Raw genomic sequence first — 25549 nt, 5'->3', positions numbered from 1 at the left:
GCATAACAGACGTAGCAATGGATTCTGTTTCAACTAACTATAGGTGATCGGGTATCGTTCCATAGGCTTTAACTGTATAAATAAAAGAAATTATCTTTACACAGGTTTTACATAAGTGATTCCGGAATTGTAAAGTAGGAATTGATTTAATCTAAAAAATTCAATAGTTATTCCCGCTGTGAAAATAGCGATTCATTGACTGGTTAAACATTCCTGAAAATTGAATCATTAGCAGTCGCTTGGCCATCATTCACCTGAAATTGATCACAGGATTCTGACACACAAGTTCAATATATCTATAGACAGATAACTGCATGATCACTTGTGATGAAATGATTAATATTCTACACAGCTTAATTTCTATTTATTTTCTGTCGCGGTGAATAGAATTTCGATATGTATGGGTCTGTAGATCTATAAAAAACGGTTGCTTTTTCTGTTTTGCGTCCGGTTGCAGTGAATAGAATTTCGATACGTTTGGGATCTGTAATTGTAAAGAACCGTTTTCGTGGGGATTTTAGAAGCTTTAATGATTCGGTGTTGTAATGAAAAGGTGTCTGTAAACATGGACTTCAAAATACTGATCTTACTTGCTGTCACAGGTAAAACTTTTTATGTCATTTTATCTTTTGTATAATTTCTAACTACATCTTATACAGAACAGAATGCTTGGGACTTTAGGTGTAGAATTTAAAACTATTTTCCTTTAACTTACTTCCAAACTACCTTTTTCGTGAACTTCTTGGAACGTTTTTTTCTGCTTATCAGAGGTCGCATGTATATAAATTTAATTACACTTATTAAAAAATAAGAGGAATTGTTTTGACTTTAAACAAAGTTAGAACTGTGGTAAAAATGTTTCACGAAAACCATTTAAAGCAGGTTAAGATTAATGTTTATAGACTATTCCAAGAAATTACGTCGAACAAATTCAAAACAGTTCCGTCTTGAGAATACTTTGGTCCAATTTCACCCTCATTCAAAGTACTAAAAATGAAATTAGAACAAATAAAATTAATTTACTGTCCATGATTGACAAGATTATGCCATTCAGAGCTATTGCATTCTGTTTTAATCCATTTAGCAAAATTGCTATGTAAGAAATAAATATGTCCGACATATCTATCTCAAGACTATCTTATTCTTTATTTTATGATGCTACAAACTACATTAAACAGATTTTGAAATTTCAATTTGGGACAGAAGGGAAACAAGTGTTCAAGTACTAATATTTTTAGCTTTTTGTCGACTGCTTTCTGCCACCTAACAAGTTCTGATTCGGGGCTATTGCCCTAGGCTGTCGAAAGCTTGCCTGTCTGGATTCTACTGAGGATGTAATTTTATATCATGTACACTTGTTTTCCCCTTTTTTATGATATTCCATTTTTAGTATTTGATAGGTGTAATTCGGTGCAATGTCAAATTTAGTCCTTTTTTAAAGATGTATTATGATATTAGATGTAAAAATTGTATTGAAAAATGACCGCATTTAGGGCAGAACATAAGACGGAAAAGTTTGAACTATGAGCGAACCCTTGTTGACGCCTTGTATTGTATTTACAGAAACTTATCAGCCAGAAGATCACTGTTTACATTCTATTAAACAGAACCAATATCTCACACACCTTTCAGAATTATTTACAAATACTGCCTTTTGAAGGTTATATCACTATTCTCATATTAAATCGATTAAATTTATAGTTTAATTAAGTACTACCGTAACGGTTTTAATAAATGTCAGCATTACAAAAGATACTCTTGCTTTTTATCTTCATTTTCTTTCATGCCGCTAAAAACGTTCATTTAATTAATTTGCCGCCATTTTTAATGTAGTACAATATTAGCAAAGTATCTAGGGCTGCTAACTGTTTTTTAACAGAACACGTTTGAGTATATAAGGTTTTACTTTCACTCATTTTCTTCTTCATTTTATACCTAAAGAATTTCTTCCAAAAACATTACTCCTATGTTTTTATTTCATAGGGAATAGGTATTTCATAGGTTAAACAGTAAATATGAGCATTCCAGAAACAAAATATAGAAAAAATTCTCCGTGGGATATTTCCACTGTGAATTTTCTTTTTTTACATTTGGACTTAAAAATACTACAAAAAATCTTACATAAAATGACGTTAGGCATAATATTATAGACCTATAAACTACCATGCTTTTATTATTTTACATTTCCTCCATTGGCTAAAAGTCGTAACTGGAAAAAATTCCCAAAGGGAATCCAAAAACGAAAGTATCACTTACGGGATTTCCCCAATGGTGGGGGGAATGATTATATTCAACTTTCCAACACCAGATATAATTCAGACACATTTTTGTGATTGGGTTGTATCAAAGCACCGAAAGTCTGCCTGTGTTGTTTTTGATAATCAAAGCACTGAAAGTCTGACTGAGAATTAACAATATATAGGGAGTAGGGTTTACGCTCGAACATTTCCCATCCGATCTTATACTAATATTCAGATGATTAGGCAGTTGTGGGAGACATGCGCTTTTCTCAAAAGCAGCTCTAGTTGTCTTTACTTTTGTTACTGAATCGACTTTATTTTTGATTTCACATTCTTTCGTGATATCGATATCATATTTCATCATTTTGGAATGTCACATATTTTCGCGATGTCATATAACAAAATCAATTTTCAGAGTTTGTGAGAAAAAAATGATTTTAAAATTAACAATGTGAAATGGAAGAATGTATCATGTATCTAGTCAATGACAAAAACACAAGGGCCTTACTTGATATCGCAATATAAGGAGAGAAATCATATAATTCTTTACATATATTAAGAATCTGTTCGATAAATTGATTTATTCAATTAATATAGTAAAAATTACAATTTTATCAAGAAGTTTATCCATGAAATATACTGAGTATTAAAAAAGAGAAAACTCAATTAATTATTTAGTGTTTTCCACAGTGATATGGATTTCACATGATTTGATGTTCCTTAGGGACTGGCTTAATTGTCTAGATTTTTGGAAAACACCGAATTCTACTAAACTGGTCATGTAAGAATTAGCTGACAGAAGCTAAATGCGTTGTGTTGCTCATGTTGTTTCAGGCGTTAGGTGTTACCTCCTAGATGAACTGTTCCGGAATGTGTCCTCTGATTACCAAGCGGAAACAAGGCCACTATGCAAATCACCGTCCGTAACTGACGTATATATAGACTTCGCATTGAGACAAATTGTTGACTTGGTAACTATAATCTATTATTATATGTTCTAAAAATAACCTAAATGTCATTGGCCGAAACCGCTCATCATCTTTCAAAATATATTTCATGTTTAATGGTTTGTGGGTTTTCCCCCATAAAACATAACTTTCTAAAAATAGAATGGAAGTTATTGTTACTTTCAAGCAACAAATATTTGTTACTTATTCATAAACCCGGACCAATATAATAAAACAGTTATTGACTCTTGAGACATTGGATATGATGTGATATTCAACGGATCTTCCGGTGAGTATCACATCATATCCGATGGCTCAAGAGTCAATAATTGTATAATCTGAACTCTTTCATCTCATATTTTGCTTCTCTCTTGTCAGAAAATGGAATATTTATTCCAAATGTCTTTTTTATGATCAAATCTGACTTAAACCGGTATTAGATGGTGTACTTTAGTACCTCGGTCAAACGGACTATGTTGTGGTACTCGACTATTTTAAAATATTTTTATCGTCATTTGCTTCTCTGCACTACACAGATTCCTGTTTCGACTTTAAAAGGATCCAGTAATGATTGGTAAAACTTCCAGGCTTGATCAATTTACTTTACTGAAATAAATGTTTTGGGGATTAATTAATCGCCAACAAAAGTTTTCATTTAAATTAAGAAATGACTGTTACAATTCTAAGATGTTAAAATTGTACTTTGATTCAGTGTTCTTATATTTTCTGGTCCATTTTATAAACAATAGAGTCTTTGAATCCAAAGAATCTGAAATATTATATATCATACAATGAGAATTGATTTATGTGAAATATGTGATATGTAGAAATTTTATATATATATAGTCTCTTGTAATTCAAATTTGAGTGGCCATTTACTTGTGTTTTATTATGTATATGTCATGTTTTTATACTGTAAACATGTAAATGGATGAGACTGAAATAAATAATAAACTCTGTACAAAATATGGTATTGACACAAATAATAGATCAAACATTAGTGGACATTTTGTTTTACTTAATTTAAGCTTTGTTTCGATTTAATGAACTTCACACTTTTCGAAAACATTTACTTTGTATTTAAGAGTCTCCGTGTAATGAAAATGTGTTTTTTTTAGCCAATAACTCTTTTTCTAACAGGACGAGCCTAAACAGTTCTTGAACTCGATACTGTGGGTACGAATGGTGAGTAGCTATTACGTCTAGTAAAAAGAGTATTCAAAACATTGGAAATCAAATACAAAAAGGGATATAACTCTAAAATGGTTATAAGCCAGAGTTATGAATCTTACTCTCAATACTTTCTCTCACTGCAAGTTACCTTTGTGTCAAGTTAATGTTAATCCTTAGCCTGCTGGCGGCAAGTGATTCTGCCTTTGCGACCAGTGCAGTCCAAGATCAGCCTGCACATCTGTGCAGTCTGGTCATGGTCTGCACTGTTCGCCATTCAGTCAGTATCTTTGTGGTAAGCACCCCTTTTAACAGTTAATGATACTGTACAAATTGAAAGATGAACAAGTTCATTATAGAAATTTAGCAGGGTAAGGGTAAATTCTTTATTTACTTCAAAATAATCGAGAGAACGGGCCAATATTCTAATGCACCCTTCCTACCCCACCCCAGCTAGTTTAGGGGTATAATTGATTATGTCTTGAAGTCAGCAAGTAATCTTGTTTAGAAGTACATCTTTTGTGAAATGATCATCACGAACCGTTAATCGATATGCGTTTTTATGGCACAAAATTAAAAATAATCATCAAGCCCTTTGTTTGCTCATTGTCGCTCTGTCGGTTCGTTGCTCAATTTGCTTTCCTGTCAATAAATTGATAATGCTAAGGTCAACAGTAGTCAGATTAATGATTATCTGTGGTCGTCACTAAGTACAAAAATAACTAAATAAATATAGTTTTTTTGATCAGCAGTGATGCCAACAACATAAAGGACCCTGTGCTACAATATATATAACTAGCCACGTTCCAGTGTATGTATGTATGTATGTATGTGTGTATGTTTGATGTCATTCCAAAATCCATATCAGTCTACGGTTTGCTGATGATCATATAGCAAATAAAAACTTTCGTCCCACATCTGTTTCCGTAGAATCACAAGCAATTGGAGACCTCGAACGGTGCGCAGTTATAATCAATGACTAGATGAATAGAAACAACTTCAAAAACTGAATTTATTATGTTTGAAAGCAGATCTCAATTGAACAAATGTTTTACAAATTCGATTAACATTGCTGGTGATGATATCAAACATGAAAGCACAATTAGATATATTTGTGAATTTCTTAACAAAACCTTGAACTATAAAGATCATTAAATCGCAAATGTCGTACAGCCATGTTGAATTACTAGTACATACGAATTATGAACATCCGATAATATTTAACAAAAGCAGCCACTGAAATATTAGTTTTGTCTCTATAGTTATTTCACATCTGGATTACTGCAATGTCATACTGTATGGTGTAGCTAACTGTGAGGTGCGTAAGATGCAACGTATTCAAAACATGTGCGCAAAACTTGTCCTTAACAGGAAGAAATTTGACAGTTCCAAACAAGCATTATATGACTTACATTGGTTGGCGGTGAAAGCAAGGATTGAGTTTAAGATAATTTCTGCCATGTATAGCTATCACATTGGTAGAGCACCTATGTATTTACAGAGTATGTTCCTAGTAGACAAGGTTTGAGATCGTCAGAAAATTCTGAATGTCGTTATGTTGTTCCATACAACAAGTGCAAAACATTTGATGATAGAAGTTTCCGTACTATTGGTCTAAAACTGTGGAATGAACAGCCGTTAGAACTAGGCAAAAGTAAAACACTTGATACATTAAAAAAAATCTTAAGACACTGTATTTCAGGGACTTCACAGCATTGTTTTAAATTTTTTGATAATTGTTTTATATGCGATACCAGCAGGTAGTTTTTTGTACAATTGTAACATTTCAGCAATTACCGGTATATTTTCAAGGTTTGTTAAATTAAATGTACTTGCTGGTACAGGCTCTATGGGAAGAGTAGTGTGCAGTATTTCTTTCTTTTTTTTAAATAATGAGTGATGGTACCATTACCCAAGTGGTTTGAACCTCTATATGCGGCCCGTCTGGGCGTACCATGTAAGGCTTTAAGCACTGGTATTCGGCAATAGGGGTAAAATGGCATCGGGGTTATAACTCTATACACGGTACATATTCTGTAAGCTTCGAAGTGAAGGTTACTGCCAATTTTCTTTGTCAGCAAGTTAAGTTACCACAGAGTGTCATTGATCTACAAAACGATACTATTAGAAGAGAATGTTCATCAGATATCGTAGTTTTTTTTATAATTAAGGACAGCAAGTTTTTCAATGAGGATTGATAGAGTTACGATAATTGCTATTTCAGAATCCGTTTTGATCGCTACATTTTTTATCGTTTACCTTTCGAATTTCGTCGGTCAGTCAGTGCACGTTAACGAATTCCTCTTTGAAGTCGGATGGATTCCGAGTCAGTTTTTATGTGAATGAATAAAAAAAGATTGAAAAATATTTGTTCGATATTTCTTTATCTTTGAATGAAAAAGAAAAGAAACATGAAAAATCATGCATAAAACAGTGTTATGTCTGTATTAGTTTCTGTGCTTTATTTTAAAATCCATTCAGAAATAATGAAAATCATACCTGAATCGACGCTTAAATTAGTAACAGACAAACCCAGTAGGCGGGAAATAGTGTTTACAAAAGAAATCATTATTTTCATCCTCTGTATCAGCCAGAAGATCTCTACTTATAGAAAATCCGTAAACGAAATGGATGTCGGTCATTCTAAATTTTCCGCATTGCTTCAATACGTTTTTATTGTAGCATTTGCTTGTACCTGGTGATTCAGTGAATCAGGCTAAATATAAAGTTTCAGACTTAGTTTTATTTGTGTAAGTACCTTTAATTCTAATATATTACAGGAATGGGAAGATTGCAGGTTGACATGGAATGCCAGTCGGTATGAGGGAATCAACGATATCATTATCCCACAAAATAAAGTTTGGGTTCCGGATCTTACCCTATATGATAAGTAAATACTTAGCTATCTCTGAAATACTGTTAAAAACGGCGTTAAACCCAAAACTAACAATTTACTAGTTGTTGTAAGTAAAACACAAAGCAGCAGGTTTGGGGAAGGTTTGCTCCACAGTGACCTAAAACTGAAAGTTTCTGACTGGAGTAAATTGTAATAACTACAGATTTATCAAACTGCATGAAATAGTTTGCAGTTTATTCATTTTTCAAGAAAAGGTCTGATTTAAATAATACATTTTTAACTTTAAGGCTATTGGGAGCCTTTAATTGTTAGCCAGTTTTTGTAACAAATAGAAAAAGTGGAAACTCCACAGGTCGCTCAACACAACAAAAACGAAAATGTTGCAGGCTCGGTTTCATTGAGCCTGTTCATGGACGGTAGTGGAAATGCATGCTACTGTCCACGCCCTCTAGCCCCGGGTTGAGCAGAACTCAACATTTACACATGTTAGAAGTACAAAAAACAATTTAGAGACATCCGCAGATGTGTTCATACGGCGGTGCACATGGAACCTTCAATGCTACACTAGTGTGTAATTCCATGAAAAGCGGCGTATGGTCCCCAGTTAAAATAATGAGTTTGCCCTAAACGAGAAAACAATGAGCAGAACTAAACAAACTGGAATTTAGAAAGGGGATCTGAGGTTAACAAATCTTAGGTTTTCAGCGTGAGCACAGCTGTCGACCACAACCAAAAAGTCACCATAATATATTAATTTTTGTGAACGAAGCTAGACCTACTGTCAAAATATTGTTTTGGCCACGAAAGTAGTCCAATAAGTATGGCAAGACATGCCTATTTTAAAACACTCTTTGGTTATAGAAATATTCAGTAGATTGTAAAAAAGCTTTTAAGCAGTATTATAATTATGTCATAAATTGCTTGATTTTTGCGAGAGTGCTCAGGTGAGTTATTGTGGTCGCTCGATGTCCGGCGTCCGTCTGTCGTCTGTCAACATTTAGCTTGTGTATGCGATAGAGGCTGTATTTTTATACCCCCCTTCGAAGAAGGAGGGGTATATTGTTTTGCAGAGGTCGGTCGGTCGGAATGTAGACCAATCCGTTTCCGGATGATAACTCAAGAACGCTTGGGCCTAGGATCATGACAATTGATAGGGAGGTTGGTCATCACCAGGAGATGACCCCTATTGATTTTGAGGTCTGTATGTCAAAGGTCAAGGTCACAGTGACCCTGAATAGTAAAACGGTTTCCGGATGATAACTCAAGAACACTTGGGCCTAGGATCATGAAAGTTGATAGGGAGGTTGGTAATGACCAGCAGATGACCCCTATTGATTTTGAGTCAGTATGTTAAAGGTCAAGGTCACAGTGACCCTGAACAGTAAAATGGTTTCCGGATGATAACTCAAGAACGCTTAGGCCTAGGGTCACGAAAGTTGATAGGGAGGTTGGTCATGACCAGCAGCTGACCTCTATTGATTTTGAGGTCAGTATGTCAAAGGTCAAGGTCACAGTGACCAGGAACAGTAAAATGGTTTCAAGGCAATAACTCTAGAACGTTTAGGCCTAATGTCAGGAAAATTGATTGTTAGGTTGGCCATGACCAGCAGATGATCCCTATTGATTTTTAGGTCATTAGGTCAAAAGTCAAGGTCACATTGGTCAGGAACAGTTAAAACGGTTTCTGATCTTGTCCAAAACCATAGGGCCTAGGGCTTTGATATTTGGTATGTAGCAAATCTAGTGGTCCTCTACCAAGATTGTTCAGATTATTTCCCTGGGGTCAAATATGGCCCCGCCCCGGGGGTCACATGGTTTATATAGACTTATATAGGAAAAAGCTTTGAAAAACCTCTTGTCCAAAACCACAGGGCCTAGGGCTTTGATATTTTGTATATGACATCATCTAGTGGTCCTCTACTAAGATTGTTCAAATTATTCCCCTAGGGTCAAATATGGCTCCGCCCTGGGGGACACATGGTTTACATAGACTTATAAAGGGAAAAACTTTGAAAATCTTCTTGTCCAAACCACAAAGACTATGGCTTTGATATTTTGTAATGTAGCATCATTTAGTGGTTCTCTACCAAGTTTGTTCAAATTATCCCTCTAGGGTCAAATATGGCCCCGCCCCAGGCGTCATATGGTTCATATAGACTTATATAGGGAAAAACCTAGAACCTTCATGTCCATAACTTACATCATTCAAATTTGGACCACATGTATTGTTTTGAGTGGCAAGATGAACCTTGACATGAGTTGACCTTGATCTTGACCTAGTGACCTACTTTCACATTTCTGTAGCTACAGCCTTCAAATTTGGACCACATGCATAGGTTTGTGAACCGAAAAAAACTGACATTAACCTAGTGACCTACTTTCACATTTTTGAAGGTACAGGCTTCAAATTTGGACCAATGCATAGTTTTTTGTTCCAAAATAAAATTTGACCTTGATTTTGACCTAGTGACCTACTTTCACATTTCTCAAGCTACAGCCTTCAAATTTGAACCACAAGCATAGTTTTGTGTACTGAAATGAACTTTGATCTTGAGATTGACCTAGTGACCTACTTTCACATTTCTGAAGGTACAGGCTTCAAATTTGGACCACTTGCATAGTTTTGTGCTCCGAAATAAAATTTGACCTTGATTTTGACCTAGTGACCCACTTTCACATTTCTCAAGCTACAGCCTTCAAATTTGAACCACATGCATAGTTTTGTGTACCGAAATGAACCTTGCTACTAGCGAAAATGTAGAATCTAAGTGAAAATTATTTTAATCTTACATTTTTTAACTTGATGTTGTTTAAAAGCTAGATTTAGTAGTTATATTTTTAATAGTAAAAATTTACTCATGTTATTTGCGCAGTCACGCGCATTGCAAACAAAGTCCCGACGTCAGTCTTAAAACACCTCTCATATGAAATCGCTGGGTATTTCTATGATTTAAAAAATGGATTGATTTTGATTAAATTGTTATTTTGGGGGCTGTAATTAACTTGGTCGTTGGTATGTGTTGTTTTTGGCAAAATTTGTGGACCAAGGCAGGGTCGAACCCAATTTTCTGTGTATGAGATTTCTTTGTTTCTTTTACACTTTAAAAATAATACCAGAGGTCGTACACATTTACGCTTTCTTGTTGGTATTTATATACATCTGTATTTTTATTGAAGTATATTTTAAAATAATTTGAGCCGTGCCACGAGAAAACCAACATAGTGGGTTTGCGACCGGCATGGATCCAGACCATCCGCGCAGTCTGGTCAGGACCCATGCTGTTCGCTAACAGTTTCTCCAATTTCAATAGACTTTAAAAGCGAACAGCATGGATCCTGACCAGACTGCGCGGATGCGCAGGCTGGTCTGGATCCATGCTGGTCGCAAACTTTAAAAAAAACCAACATTAAATAAAGATACAATTACAGTTCATCCAGGTGTTGGGAAATCTGAAATACGTGCGTGATAAAGCAGTCGTTTTATTTGAAAAAAAAATAGAAGAAAGAAATTAAATTTTGAATTATTTTTTTTTCTGATGAGAAGTTTCTAAGAGGTTATACGAACAATCCATCAGTAAAGTTAACCTTCCTGGCGCTTGTTTCATTTCAAGGCCTACTTATGCATTTGCGATGTATTTTAACCTTAGCTTTTGTATACAGCCTTTGCTGTACTAGTGTATGAAATTTCCTGCAACTTCACCTCATGGTATATTAGCCTCTATATTAAGCCTCTAATAGAATCCACCAATGTGGAGTTGTCTTTCTTCCTTTTCCTCTTCAGAAATGTGAAAATGATTTCAGGATCGACAACTCTGCAAAAATATTGCTTACCGTGTAACTTTACATTTCAGTGCTGCAGCAGACAAGTTGTCGGGCATTGACGATTATAATTTGGTGATACACAGCAACGGTGTGATCAACTTCAACTTCCCATCACTTCTAAGGTTAATATCTTTTGTGATAATGAACTAAAAAGTGATAAAGCTTTCTTGCTGAACACTGACAACTCTAAAACAAGTGGCTTTTGATATGAAATATATTCATGTAAAGTCGAAAATCACTGCCGGCTTCCCGCAGGTAAAATATATCGGGCAGATATCGGACTAATGTAGTTTTCAATACAGGCACAATATCAGTTATGCCAAGTTGGCAAAATTCTGATTTTGCTCTTATTTTTTCTTGTTTTGATATCTGATGTGTGACACAAATAACATTATATCTAAATTTCAGCTTAAATAGTTCATCTGAATTTATTTTAATAGACTTCAAACATTTTCTGTTGTCACTATCTGACAACATGTGTAAATTGATAAAAGCTCTTCCCGCAATAATCCAGTTATAATTGGGGATTAAAATGGCTTGATAGGTAGGACTATCTGCAAGAGCGGCCACATGGCAATTATGTAATATTAGGAAGTTTCTGAAATTCTTAAATTAAATGCCTCAAAATGATCAGATCAAGACTTAAGAATTATATACTCAGTCTTAGATACAATATATAAGCAACTTGCGTTAATTTTTAATCGTTTTTCATAATTTAAAATTTAAGGTACTATTTCTACGGTAATGTTTCAAACAGGTAACGTGTAATATTTATGTCTTTCTTATTGTCGGACCAATATTCTAACCCGATACAGGGCCTATATACGACTGTTCACTGGGTTTTAGAATAACCGATTTCTTGACAGACTACAACTATAAGTACATACGGAATGTTTATTCGATCTTGACTATTTAATTTCATCATGAAATATTCATTAAATGGGCCAGTCTGTAGCAAATCAAACCATATTTAATCTAACGAGGGTAAATAGTAAGTACCATGTATGGGACGGTTTAGTTTCTTATTGTCAACAGACCTTTCATTACAGGTTAAATTTTATAACTATTGATACATATTTCTTTAAAAAACAATTGGGTCTCCCTGGCCGAGACGTTAAGGTCTCTGTCTCAGAATCACTTTCCTCATCATCCCGCTGAGATCTTGATAAGAGATGACTGGTAAGAAGATCGGGGTTTTCACCCGTGTGTCATTAAAAGCTCTTCTAAACAAACAAACAAACAAACAAAACTTTTAAAAGTAATGTTTCATTAGTAGGTAAGGCCACCATTTAGTCATTTAGATGCTGTTCTTATTGGATGGTCTTAATTCTTGAGTTGCCTTTCGATGTTTGTTATCAAAATGCCTGCTTCTTTAGGAATGCAATTCTAACTGTAAGTATAGGGGTCAATTTAGATTCTCCGTCTATATAAATATTTTCCAAAAATACGTTGGATTGATAACGTACGTTTTAGTTATATACCAGTAATGACACTCGGCATTTTCCGTTCATTTCGCCGTGTGCAATTTGGTATTCTCCGGTTATAATGAAAAATACCGAAGGTTGCCGAAATCGCATATGGAGGATACGTAAACGAACGAAAATTGCCCGGGCTTTTGTTATTACGGGTGCAATAGCTTAAAAGGCCACCACTGGGCAATATTATCTTTCAATCAAGGAAAGACCAGAAATGCTTAACTTGCCCTGTGATAGAGTAAAAGTTTTTGTGATATCAGATGATTCATAGAATCCAGTAGCGAAAAGGCGTAACGGACGATAACGCCAATAATATAATAAACAAATGATAATTGCGTCACTCTTATCAACACTTTGATCTACATGAATCATATCCTGCAATTTGATGAGCTTTATGTTTTACTTTTCAATTGCAATATGTGATCATAGTGTAGCCCACCTAATGAAAATACGTTGCAAATAATTAAGTTCTGTTTGTAAATGAACGGGCATCTGACATATGGTATATTCATTACGCGCATGCTTCCTTGCTAATTCAGGGATGATTTGTCTTTTTAATTTAGACTATAACACTGATAATAACCAAACTAAATATGACTTTTAGATCAGTTTTTGTTAATTTGGATTCTGCTCGAAAGTGATAACAAACTGTACTAGTTGGACCAATGCCACCTGTGTCTGGTTATATTCGGTTTTATGTTGAACTGTTGGTAATTAATTGATGAGTATTTAATTGGAACAGATATACAATCTGCTAGGTAGCATATCTTAAACAGAGATTATCAAGTAAATGTACATAGACAACTATTTTTACATAGTACATGTTACATACTGTAGAATGATTTAATTTCGTGGGAATGGTTCTGGCCAAAACAGTTAGTCCATGTTAATATGGATTTGTAGATTTTAAGTTTTGAGCATAAAAATGTTATTTTCTCATTGGGATTTAATTTCGTGCATTGACGAAACCACTGATCAAATGAAAATTAGACTCCTGCCCCATCCCACGAATATTAATGGTTTTACAGTATTTAGACTATTAGGACGCTGTTTTACATCAGTCAGTTACCATTTTTCAGAAGTGTTTGTGCTGTAGATGTCACACACTTTCCATTTGACTTCCAAGTCTGCAATCTTACTTTTGGTTCATGGGCATACAGTGGTAGACAAGTTGACGTCATTAACGTTTCAACAAAGGCGGATATGACGTCATATATTCTAAACTCAGAATGGCATGTCTATAATATCCCGGTTAATCGCGTTGTGACATATTATGGACAAGATCCCTACCCGACATTAGTAGTTCAACTCCTTTTAGAGGTAAGATTATGGGAATGTTTCCTACAGATATCCTTTTATTTCATTTTAGATGTTAACCTATAGCTACGCTGAACAGCAATCATTTTTTATGGCGTCATTGTCTGCTTTATATCCTTTTCTTTTTTTTTTCGAGGTAAGTTAAAACTGTGACGTAATCACAAGTTATCAGCAAACACAATTCATAATGTCGTCGTGTACCATATTCTATTGTTGCTTTTAATGGTTTTAACCAAAATCGCTTTTTGACGTCATGACAGGCTCTGTATTTTGTTGTTTTACTAATAAATCAAACACCGCACATGACCTCATCGCATAGTCTGCACCTTCTTGTATTTTTAGTTAAGTTAATAAGATATGGACTTTCATCAAATGCCTAATATGACGTCATTACAGATTCCGTATTTTAGATAGAAACTGGTTTACTGAAAAGTTTAAAAAACAAACAAAAAAAAAAAAAAAAAAAAACCAAAAAAACATGAAAATGCGTTCGACACGAAAACGTATTTGTATTCCGAACTGATGTTCATCGGAAACATCGATTATCTTTTTCTTGTAAAATGACGTTTTGTGCGATAAACATTCGTTTTTCTTGTTATAAAATCTGTCAATATTTTATGGAACCGGCTGTTTAATAACATATCATAAAGTGAAAGAGCTCTCTAAAGCCCGTTAACAGGATATAAACTCCGGACAGATTACAATATGGCATGTGAGACGAAATCACATGAGCATATTAAGTCTTAGGCATTGTGTTTGTCGTGGTAATAAAAACATGATGTGTATTTAGTTTAAACCGATTGCAGATAAAGTTTTCACTCCGTTATTTCTGTTTGAAGACCGCGGTCATATTCCAATCTCACTTGGATTCAAACCCATGACTACTAGATAAAGAGTCTAACTCTCTTATTTGTAGAAACTTGTATTCCATGATTGGATGCTCGAGCCGGGAGCCAAAAATGTTTTCATCCCGGAAGTCGATGATTCTACTGAGATGCTCTATTATAACTTGAAATGAGCCGCGCCATGAGAAAACCAACATAGTGCGTTTGCGACCAGCATGGATCCAGACCAGCTTGGGCATCCGCGCAGTCTGGTCAGGATCCATGCTGTTCGCTTTCAAAGCCTTTTGCAATTCGAGAAACCGTTAGTGAACAGCATGGATCCTGACCAGACTGCGCGGACGCGCAGGCTGGTCTGGACCCATGCTGGTCGCAAACGCACTATGTTGGTTTTCTTATGGCGCGGCTTAAATGGTTCCTTTAGACTCGTCCATTGGGTCTACAAGCGATATTTTACTAGTATTTAGAGGCATAACAATTAAGAAAATATGCCGTCTTTGTACATTTTGTAACCTGAAGACTTTAGTGTGAATTAAGTGGGAACTCTCAATGTAGACTATTAAAAACCGAGAAGTGAAGTAACCAGTTTAACAATTTATTACACAATTATGCTTGCTTTCATAATGAATATCATCAAACCATCAACGTTACCGTGTTGCTTTATGGGCTCATATCAGTAATAATGACCTCAGATATGGACACATCTTTAATAAAAAAAAAAAGTTTGTCATATTATAGTGTACATAAACCCTTCCAAATTGACAATAACGCTGCTGGATTAATCTGCAGTTAAAGCAAAGTTGTATAGATTTGTGACATTAGTATGTGTCTAGAGACCAATGAAATATTTCATTTAGCTACACCATTTAAATCGAGCCCAAACAATTTGTTTACTCGTAATAAGAGAACAGATTTTCTCTGTTGAAATTTTTGATATTGACAACAAGACAAGTTTTATCTCCAGCTAAAGCAGTGTTTGAGGCCAACTCAAATTTATGTCAAATAGTTATTGAATGACGAAACGGTGAATATCCAAGTTTATAGACCATACCAAGGCGGTACTCAATGGTGTCGATGTGCTAACGTGAATATCACCTTGGCCGAGTCCATTTACTTGGATATTGGCCGATATCATCATGCAATAAGTAATTTATAGTATGACTACAGGGTTCAAATTTAGACAAGCATACAAGCTAAATGCTAGTGGAATTTTAAAATAGCTAGTGGGTTTGAAATGTACTAGCTAATTTCAGCTAGTCAATAATATAACAAGCAAATGTCTTCAGAGCTTTAATAAACTTTAATTGTTTTGAAGGTACACATTTTTTCATGAAAGGAATGTTATCTTTTATGTTTATGATATTTTATTGCTCAACAAAAATGGCACAAGCTATTTTAAGCTAACAGAAAACATTTTTGTTTGTGACTGGCTGCTAACAGAGATCAATCAGTAAGTTTTGGCCAGTAAAACATTAACAGAGTAATAGATATTATTAACTTTAGCCGGTAGCTTTTCATTTTAGCTAGTGATCAAAAAAGGCACTACCTAATTTCAGCTAGTACAAACTATTGTTAAATTTGACCCCTGGTCTACACTGAAAAATAGCAATTTTATAAAATATAAATGTCAGGTAGTTCATAAGAATTTTACACCTACCTGTATTAACTCGGTACTCATTTAGAATTTTTTCAAACGACCCAAAAAGATATAGAAACGAATATGACACGTGACCAGTTATCGACCAATGAGATAAGTGGAATGTTTTTTACTTAATTAACAGAAACGGTCAGACAATATAACTATTATACATATAAATATTTATGTTGCGCAATGGTCTCTAGACACTTCCGAATCAGGAAACAATGCAAGTATTCAATGTATTGTGCGCAAATATTTATCGGACACTCAATAATTTCTGCCGATATATTTAGGTGTTTTCATATGAAAGTAATAAGCAATTAATAAAGACAAACGATGATACGGCAGCACAGTGGTAAGACCTCGGACTCTAACACAACTATTTAGTTTCATTTATTGCTGCGAATTTTCTCGTTCTTATTTCATTGTAACATGATGTTATATAACATAATTCACCTGTTTCTGGTTTTTTTTGGGTTTTTTTTAATATACTTGGCAATAAGAAAGTTTCTTTAGATGACATATGTGTCATGTATCAAAACTTTTTGGCCAACATTTTACACAATGAATTTCAGAGAAGAATGCTGACTGCGTACTAGCATATTCCTTTCAATAAATTAACATTAAAATATGTGCTGAACGTGGCGATTGTCTTCCCTATTTAGATATGGAGATAAAACATTAAAACAAGAAAAATAATGTGCCAGACATAAGACCCTAACCCGAATAGTTATGATTTGTAATTAAACGCCTTAATCACATAGCCGTCTGAAAATATGATTTCGTTCCGACGTCGGTAAATTACCACCCTTTCTATTGAACTAGGAACATTTTACAATGTAGTATATCGCCAGTCACGGCCCAAATTCATTTTCAGGCTTCGCATAGTATCATTAAAGTACAGTCAGTTGTACTTACTACCTGCTTTTAATTACCAAAGTGTGGGGTCTTAATGTGAATAAACATATTAAACACACTAGATGCGATATCTGATATGATTGGACACCAGATGTTAATGATTTGTTTAAGTTGGGGAATAAATTAGAAATGTATATTGATTTAGCTTTAATTTACAGCTTCTTTCTTATCTAAATGAATAAAAGACAAATATAGGGAAAACATATCATATTGATTAAACCGTGCCGTGGTAAATCTTCTTAATATGTTATTTTGAGAAAATCAAGATACCCTGAAACAATTAAATATCATTTTAAAGAATATTTTGGCATACTTCACTTAGAAGATAGTACTAGAAAACAAAACTACAACACAAAATTCTTCTTTGATAAAAAAAATGCGATTTATTATAGCACCTGTTCAAAAATGCGACTTTTTCTAAAAAAAAACAATCATACTCTACTTGAACTGCTTAATACCGAGATACGTTTTAATTATAACAGATATCACACACGTCAGTGATGAAAGGGAAATTCGTAATCAGAAGCAAAGATCATATTATTCAATAAACTTATCCATGTTATATTAAATTTTCTGAATTATTATCTCCCTTTGACTGTAATACATATATATATATATATATATATATATATATATATATATATATATATATATCTCTCTCTCTCTCTCTCTCTCTCTCTTAAAAGTACTTGATAAATACCTACCTGAAAAATGCATACAAGTCACGTGCAATGGGCAGTTAAAGCTTGGCTGTACCGAATAATAGAGCTCCGTATCTTTTTAGTCTACTACCTATGTTTCACCCAGGGGATTAATAGTTTGGAAATTCGGTAGATACGTATAGAATACAATGTGTAGAACATGAACATTATTCTTATCTTCATTTGCCCGTCTGTCTGTCCTTCTGTCAGTCATAAATGATTGATATTGTCATAAGCTGAAATGTACAAGATGTTATTTCATGTAACTTGTTACATGGCGGATATGCACATCCTTTTATTTTGCTGCTATGGCAAAAATATGGTTGCTATGTCAACAAATATCCCAAAATATTATAAAAAAGCAGATTCCGTGAAAATTTAAAAAGTACAAACACTATTTTTTTGAAACTAACCTTATAGATGGTTGGGTATTTTGAGAATATGCAGATTCTTCAAATTTTTTTTCAATATAGAAATGTGCTTCCTATTCCAGCAAATACGATAAATGAGCCGCGCCATGAGAAAACCAACATAGTGCATTTGCGACCAGCATGGATCCAGACCAGCCTGCGCATCCGCGCAGTCTGGTCAGGATCCATGCTGTTCGCTTTCAAAGCGTATTGCAATTAGAGAAACTGTTAGCGAACAGCATGGATCCTGACCAGACTGCGCGGATGCGCAGATACTGGTCTGGAATCATGTTGATCGTAAATGCACTATGTTGGTTTTCTCATGGTGCGGCTCAAATGTTCCTTTCGACAAGGGACTTTAATTACTTTATGTTGTTATTCATACTACTGGTACCCATTTTCATTTCAGAGAAGACCATTGTTTTATGCACTGAATTTGCTGTTTCCCTGCTTCCTTATATCCTCTGTAGCTGTACTCGGATTTCTGCTGCCACCTGCCTCTGGAGAGAAAGTCAGTCTAGAAATCACAGTGCTCTTGTCCCTTGCTGTGTTCCAGCTCATTGTTCTGGAACTGATGCCTCCGAGCGGGAAAGTTTCTTTCATGGGTAAGCATTTTTCTGATTATCAATGATTTGTACTTTTTAACAAGCCGTGTCTGTTGACATAATGAGAAATTCTGTTCCGTGTTTTTTGTTTGCCGCCGCAGTTACAAGTGGGCTTTTTTGCAAAAGCCTTGAAAAGGGATTTGTTTATTTTCAGCTGCAATGATTATTGTCTGTCAATATTATCAGAAACGCACGTACCATGTTGTTTGTTTTGCTTCGATTACAATGTAATGATTATTAACAGAACGCGTATTTTTATGCAGCAGGGATAATAACCAGATGACAAAATTCCACACAAATCGTACGCTCATTCTAAAGCGACTGGTTTAAATCAGATGTCTGATTTTCCAATAAAAGCGATTAATAAAACTGACAACATTTTTTTATGGATCAGTCGCTTAAACAATGCCTTCTGCTCTCGGTGCGTTACACTGCGCCTAGAGACCAATTAAATGTTTCATATAGCTACATATGTATTTAGACATGAACATTTCAGTTTCTCATGTTGCAACATCATGAGTACCTTATCGGTTTTGTTTCTGGCTCTATGACATTTAGATGCTTTATGAAATGATAGAATCGAATTATAAACCTTTTTAATCATTAATGTAGTGTATTTAAGGACACACTAAGGAGTAGCGGAGTGACCTCCTTTAACATGATTTTTCTCCATATTCCTGAAGAATAAACATGTGTAGCATACCAAAATAAAGATGAAAGATTGAACAATACCATGGTACTATTTCAATAACATTTTATGCATCATGATTCTTTTAAGATAACAAAATATGTAAAAGTCTAGTGTTATCTTAAAACAGATTCAAATCTTTCATCAGTACTTCAAATGAGCTAAAATTTTGTGTGCAATATGGGAGGCCCATAAACTACCAAACAGTTTCACAAATGTTCCCTAAATTGCCAGAAAAAAAAGAGTTACAGACAAATCAATTATTTTGGGGTATCTGTTTTCTTGCCCCCTATGAATTAACAGTGATATAATTCAAGAATGGGTTTATTTATTAAAAAACTGTGATACACTTTTATAGAATATCTTTCAAAGGATCAGACTGACAATTTTTATGTAATTTCCTTCATAAATAAGGGAATTGAATCAATCAAACACTTCACCAAGTTGTGAATTTATGTTCTGAGAACACGAAGAAAATGCATAATGAAAATGGTCGGTATTTCTAACCGGGTGCTCCGGCCTATGCCTAGATTGATTACTGGGAAGTAAATATGACACCTACTGTGAACACAACAGAAAATAAGTTGTTCTGTCCATCGTTCGTCTACTACCTTAAACCTTGCTGTAGTTCCTCTGTCACTAACAACATTTCATAATATTCTAAGAAAAGGGTATGATAACCGGCCAGCAAACGAAAAAGAACTAGCCATTTGAATAGTATCGATGTGATGAAATGGTAGTCAGTTGGGTGCTCTGGCGCCATCGTTCTTATCACCAAATATGGTTTTTATGGTAAACGTATGCTGTGGAACTTAAAAATTCAAACTGAAATCATTCTATATTGTGACCTACACATATGATTATTTCAGTTGTAATTCATTGATTTACAGTACATGGTAATTTACAAATAGAAAAAACATGGTGACTTCAGTTCTCAAAATGGCTGCAGTTTCGTTACATGGCTAGTGTTTAGATGTCTATATATATGTATTTTTTTATTTTCAGTTCAATTTTCATTATCTTTTTCGCCAGTTTTAATATTGCTCATAGTTTTTTTTAAATTGAGAAATGTTTTCTAATTCCCCTTTAATCTGGGAACAACACATATATACTTTATATACTCCACTGTGTTTATCCTAGTGGACCGCATATCTGTCAACTTGCCAGAGTATCACCTTGCATCTATACAGCATATTTAACGAATAACCTATAAACATGTCCTGTGAATATATATGGACTGCGAACCTATGAAATTGTCAACTTGTTATCCTGCAACTATTAATCTGAGTAGACCAGCTTACGAATAACTCTTATATTTCTGCAGTTATGCTAGGAATCATTTCAAGTGAAATACAAATGTAAAAGTGTCATGTCATGATCTTTAAAGACATTCCATATGCATCCTTCACTATAACAATTTATTTTCAATACTAACTTTAAAAGAAAAAATAGCTAATTTGACTAGATATATAAACTTAATTTGTTTGCAGAGCTTCTTCACAATTCAATGTCATGTATAATTAACAGTCATTTGTAAAAGAAACTTCGACTTTTTATTGGAAGCACTCATAATGGCATTTATACTGTGCCCAGCTATTCGTGTATTGTGTTCTATTTTGAAGCCAACACACAATAATGTTTATAAATACAAACATTCTAATGTTAACTTATGCTTACTTAGACATTATGAATAAGTTGTTCATGTTTTCAAATAAATTTGGTGTAATTATATCTTTACTATACATTCGAAGTATATACATTCAACAGGATCGCGGAATATTAAAAAAAAGTCAAGTCATCCTAAATGCAGTTTTACATTGTTATTTTTTTTTCTACATGTTTCAGGTATGTATTTTATCATATCGATGGTGTTGGTGGGTTTCTCATGTCTTACGACAGTTATTGTTTTGAATATACACTTCAAAGGCTATGAGGTTCGCCCTTTACCTAGACGGGTCCGACGCTTCATACTAGTACCGCTTGCACGTGTTATGTGCGTTAACGTCGAGAAACAGAAGACGCAGATGTATGCCGTACCAGTGGTAGGTGAAATGTTTTTTTTTTTGTTGTTTTTTTTGTTGTTGTTGAGTTTAACGTGGCACCGACACAATTATAGGTCATATGGCGACTTTCCAACTTTGATGGTGGAGGAAGACCCCAGGTGCACTCCGTGCATTATTTCATCACGAGCGGGCACCTGGGTAGAACCACCGACTTTCCATAAGCCAGCTGGATGGCTTCCTCACATGAAGAATTCAACGCCTCGAGTGAGGCTCGAACCCACGTCGATGAGGGGCAAGTGATTTAATGTCAGCGACCTTAACCACTCGGCCACGGAGGCCTTGGTATAGATGTAAACTTTGTGTTACTTATAAGCTATTTGAAATTGTCACCAGTACGTGTTCTGGATAACTAGTTCTGGATCCAGTTGTTCGAACTTTAACCCGCTGTTAAACTAACCGCCTGTTAAATTTTGAATCAAAATATTAGTCTAGTTGGGAAAAAACAGGCATGATGTTTTGTTTTACTGCAAAGACTTTTCAGTGTTCATTTTCCTCAACTCATACATTTGTTTTTCTGGGTCTTCTAAATGTCATAATATAACCCTAAAAGTTAACCAACCGTTAGCTTAACCGCCTGTTAAAGTTTCGAACAACTGGGCCCTGGTGTCCTGTGGAAAGTATTGGCCGTACGAGTCAGAGATCTTTGCAACCGATGTCTGGTGTTTCTTCCGAGTAGTTATTTTGACAGGGGTAGACATCTCAGCAAAAAGATTCCTAGGTAATACAATGATATCAGTGGTGATGAAGTCTTATTCCAGTTATTCCACTTTACATTTTCGACACCGGAAGTTAAGGCAATGGAACTGTAATGACACTTGGCAGGTCATTAGGCATTCTCCGGACGCGAACATAGGCAATGCATAGATGGTTTTCCGTGTAAAATGGAGAGCACTGAAATCGCATACAGAAAATGTGTAACTTGCCCCATTGCCATTACGTGTTCAACTTCGAATAAGTGTAACCACACTGGTGGTAATACCAAAATCACAGTCTTTCAACTCACTGAAAGTTTTTGTGATATTATGGTCGAGAGTACTCGCCTATTTATTTAAAATGACTTTGTAATTTGATGTGTAAAGATACACGGTTAAAACATTCATTTTTATACGTTTTTAGAAACGACGCAGGTCGAGTGTTGTAGAGCGGAAAATTCCTGAACTTAACGAGAATGGGTGTTACCGATTCCAATCATTTGATGAAGTTGCTTTGCGGAGGCTTTCGACCACAAGCAGCCACTTGGTGGAAGCCGAACAACATCTTTCCCAGGCTAAATTACAGAACGGAGTTCACGTGTCCAAACAGTTGGTACCGATCATAGAAAATATAAGCGAAAAGCTTGAGTTGATAAATAGACAGTTGGAAGTAGAAAAAGAACAATTTTATGCAGGATTTGAGTGGCGGACTCTTGCATTAATACTTGATAGAATGTTTATGACCGCCTATATTTTGTTTTTGATGTGTGCTTGCTTGTCATTGTCATTCACATTCATTATCTTTGACAAAGCTCCGGGACATTGGGGAGACACAAACTAATAAAACACATGCACCTGATTAACATTTATAACTAAAGCTGTGGGTCAGTGAAAAGGAAACTTAAGGTACCTATTCACAGTTGGACCATTATTTTCGATGCTAGCATGAAAAGCATGTAACATTCTTGTAATATAAATGTTAACAGCACTCAGCCTTTGAAAACAGGTTTTGTTTTCACTGTACATGTCAGCTTTGGATTCAGAACTGCTGATAAGTAAATCTAAATATTTTGTCTACATAGTTGTTAAATTTACTACATAGTCTACATAATCTACACAGAAACTATATTCACATGTGTCTTAAATCTACAAAGTAACTACATTCATATCTGACTGCACAATTGTCATTATCCAGAAACATATGTCGGAAGTGATAGCGATTTTGAATATTTCTTTTTTGTAACCGGTAGTGGCGTAATTTTGACGAGGTGATGTTATTTCAGTCTTGATATCTGAGAAGACAGTGGTTGCTGCTCCGAAATGAAGAACAAATATCCATTCGACTGATAAAGAAATAATCTTAATTTTCTTATTTATCTTTCTGATTTTTCTAAAAGAAACTTTCATTTATGAATACGACGTATGACGTCACGCGTTAATACATATACAGCAGTGAATAATTCCGCTTCCTTAAAGTGGCATTATGTGCATCTTACAGCACGTAGTGTGTTTTTGGTGAATGTTTTATAAAAGCAAGTTTTCGGTTGCTGTGCATTTAAATGTGTTTAATTAACAATAATGCCACATAAGTATTTGAAAGTGATGCTTTAGAAATGAAGAAATCGGACTTATAAAAAAAAGTTCATTTCTTCAGTCGTGTACGCAATGATCTCCCTTACCTATAAGTAGAGATTTCTGAGGTTGAAGGGAAGCAACTCATGCAAGCAGTTTTACTTTTCTTAAAAAGACTGCCCCAGTCAAAATAAGAAAAGTCATATTTAAAAAGTTATTATTTCGTAATGGTAACAGGAAGAGTTTGGTATACTGGGTTAAAAACTATAATTTCCTCCACCCTTTTTACACACATATCTATTTGTGCTGTATTTTTACTTGAAAAATGCGTATAATTTCACTTTAAAGAAGAACGAATCTTATGTTTAGTGAAATCTACCTCGTTTTCAGAAAACTGAAGGAAGTTTTCAAGCAGAAGAATTTCAAAACAAGGAAAGGTTTATGAAAATATCACCCATTAAGTCAATATAAATTTCGGATCTTACTGTGGACAATGATACTTTCTTTTCAATATAACATATAGACATAAACACACTAAAAACCTGACTTTCTTTATTCTATATAAAAGTTAAACAGTACATTCCAGGACCCATATGGGCATAAATACACTAATTAGCTGGCCTTCTTTATTCTTTATAAAACTGAAAAAAAACAACATTCCATGGCCCTTTTTTTCATGTCTGTAACCTACGTTTTCGTGAATAACCTTGTCAGTGCTAAATAATAATAAAAAAAGGAGGCAATTTTGATGCAAGAAAAGTTGTTCAGATTAACAAACACACTTTAAAATAGCTTTAATTTATAAATGTGAACTATTTGAATGAAGCCACAGCCATGAGACTACCACTTTCTCACTTGATTATGGCATTTAGTGTTTTTAACCCGCTGATTGTCTCTTTTGCAATGAAAATAAAATTAAACTTTCTCAATTTCGAGGAAAAAACTTGGCATAAAATTTACAGGCGTTCATTTTTTAATCCCATTGATTGATAGAACAGTTAGGTTTTAACTTTTGCAAATGTTGCCATCTGCGAAGGGCTGCCAGAAATATGTGCAGAATGCTGTAAAGATATTTAAATATCAGATAAATTGATTTGAATTTACATTTGTCCTAAAACATTGCCAAAACGATTCTAAACGGCATGAAAGTATTTAGGCTGTATTTGAGTTATTTTTTTGTTTGTGGTCCATTTAATAATTTGAAAGTATATATTAGTTTTATTAGATCGTCAGCTTAGGATAACATCAATAAAAATGTATCATATGAGTTAAGATAAACAACATGTGTTTCATTTTTATGGAAAGTGTTGATAAAAAGTATTTGTTTAGTAAAATAAACAGTTTTCAATTAGGATGCTTTCTTGACTTCATTAATGCCGTTAATCTGTTTACGCACAATTGCGATATATACTCTATAAGAAACTTTTAATGACCCCCATCCCCACGACACCACTTCGATATTTATTGCAATAACTTTCATAATTCTGATAGAAAATTTCTCATACTTTTAGACAAACATGTTGTGTAAAACATACATAAAATTTCAACGAAATGGATTTGTACAAATGCATCATTCTAAGTTATTAGGATA

The 25549-nt window shown here is 34.5% G+C and overlaps 1 protein-coding gene across 1 annotated transcript; it reads left to right on the top strand.

The window, feature by feature from the left end:
• On the top strand, positions 1–25309 carry LOC123522937 (neuronal acetylcholine receptor subunit alpha-9-like). The gene is made up of 10 exons (XM_053549481.1): positions 1–602; positions 3075–3211; positions 4328–4372; positions 7138–7247; positions 11066–11158; positions 13591–13831; positions 18748–18943; positions 21477–21673; positions 22811–23861; positions 24307–25309. The coding sequence occupies exons 1-9, from the start codon at positions 530–532 to the stop codon at positions 23225–23227; spliced, it is 1509 nt and encodes a 502-aa protein (XP_053405456.1). The 5' UTR covers positions 1–529; the 3' UTR covers positions 23228–23861; positions 24307–25309.
• Positions 25310–25549: the final 240 nt, after the last annotated feature.

The sequence above is a fragment of the Mercenaria mercenaria genome, chromosome 8, assembly GCF_021730395.1.
Source record: "Mercenaria mercenaria strain notata chromosome 8, MADL_Memer_1, whole genome shotgun sequence".
Lineage (NCBI taxonomy): Eukaryota > Metazoa > Mollusca > Bivalvia > Venerida > Veneridae > Mercenaria > Mercenaria mercenaria.
This window is presented reverse-complemented; position numbering and strand designations above follow the sequence as displayed.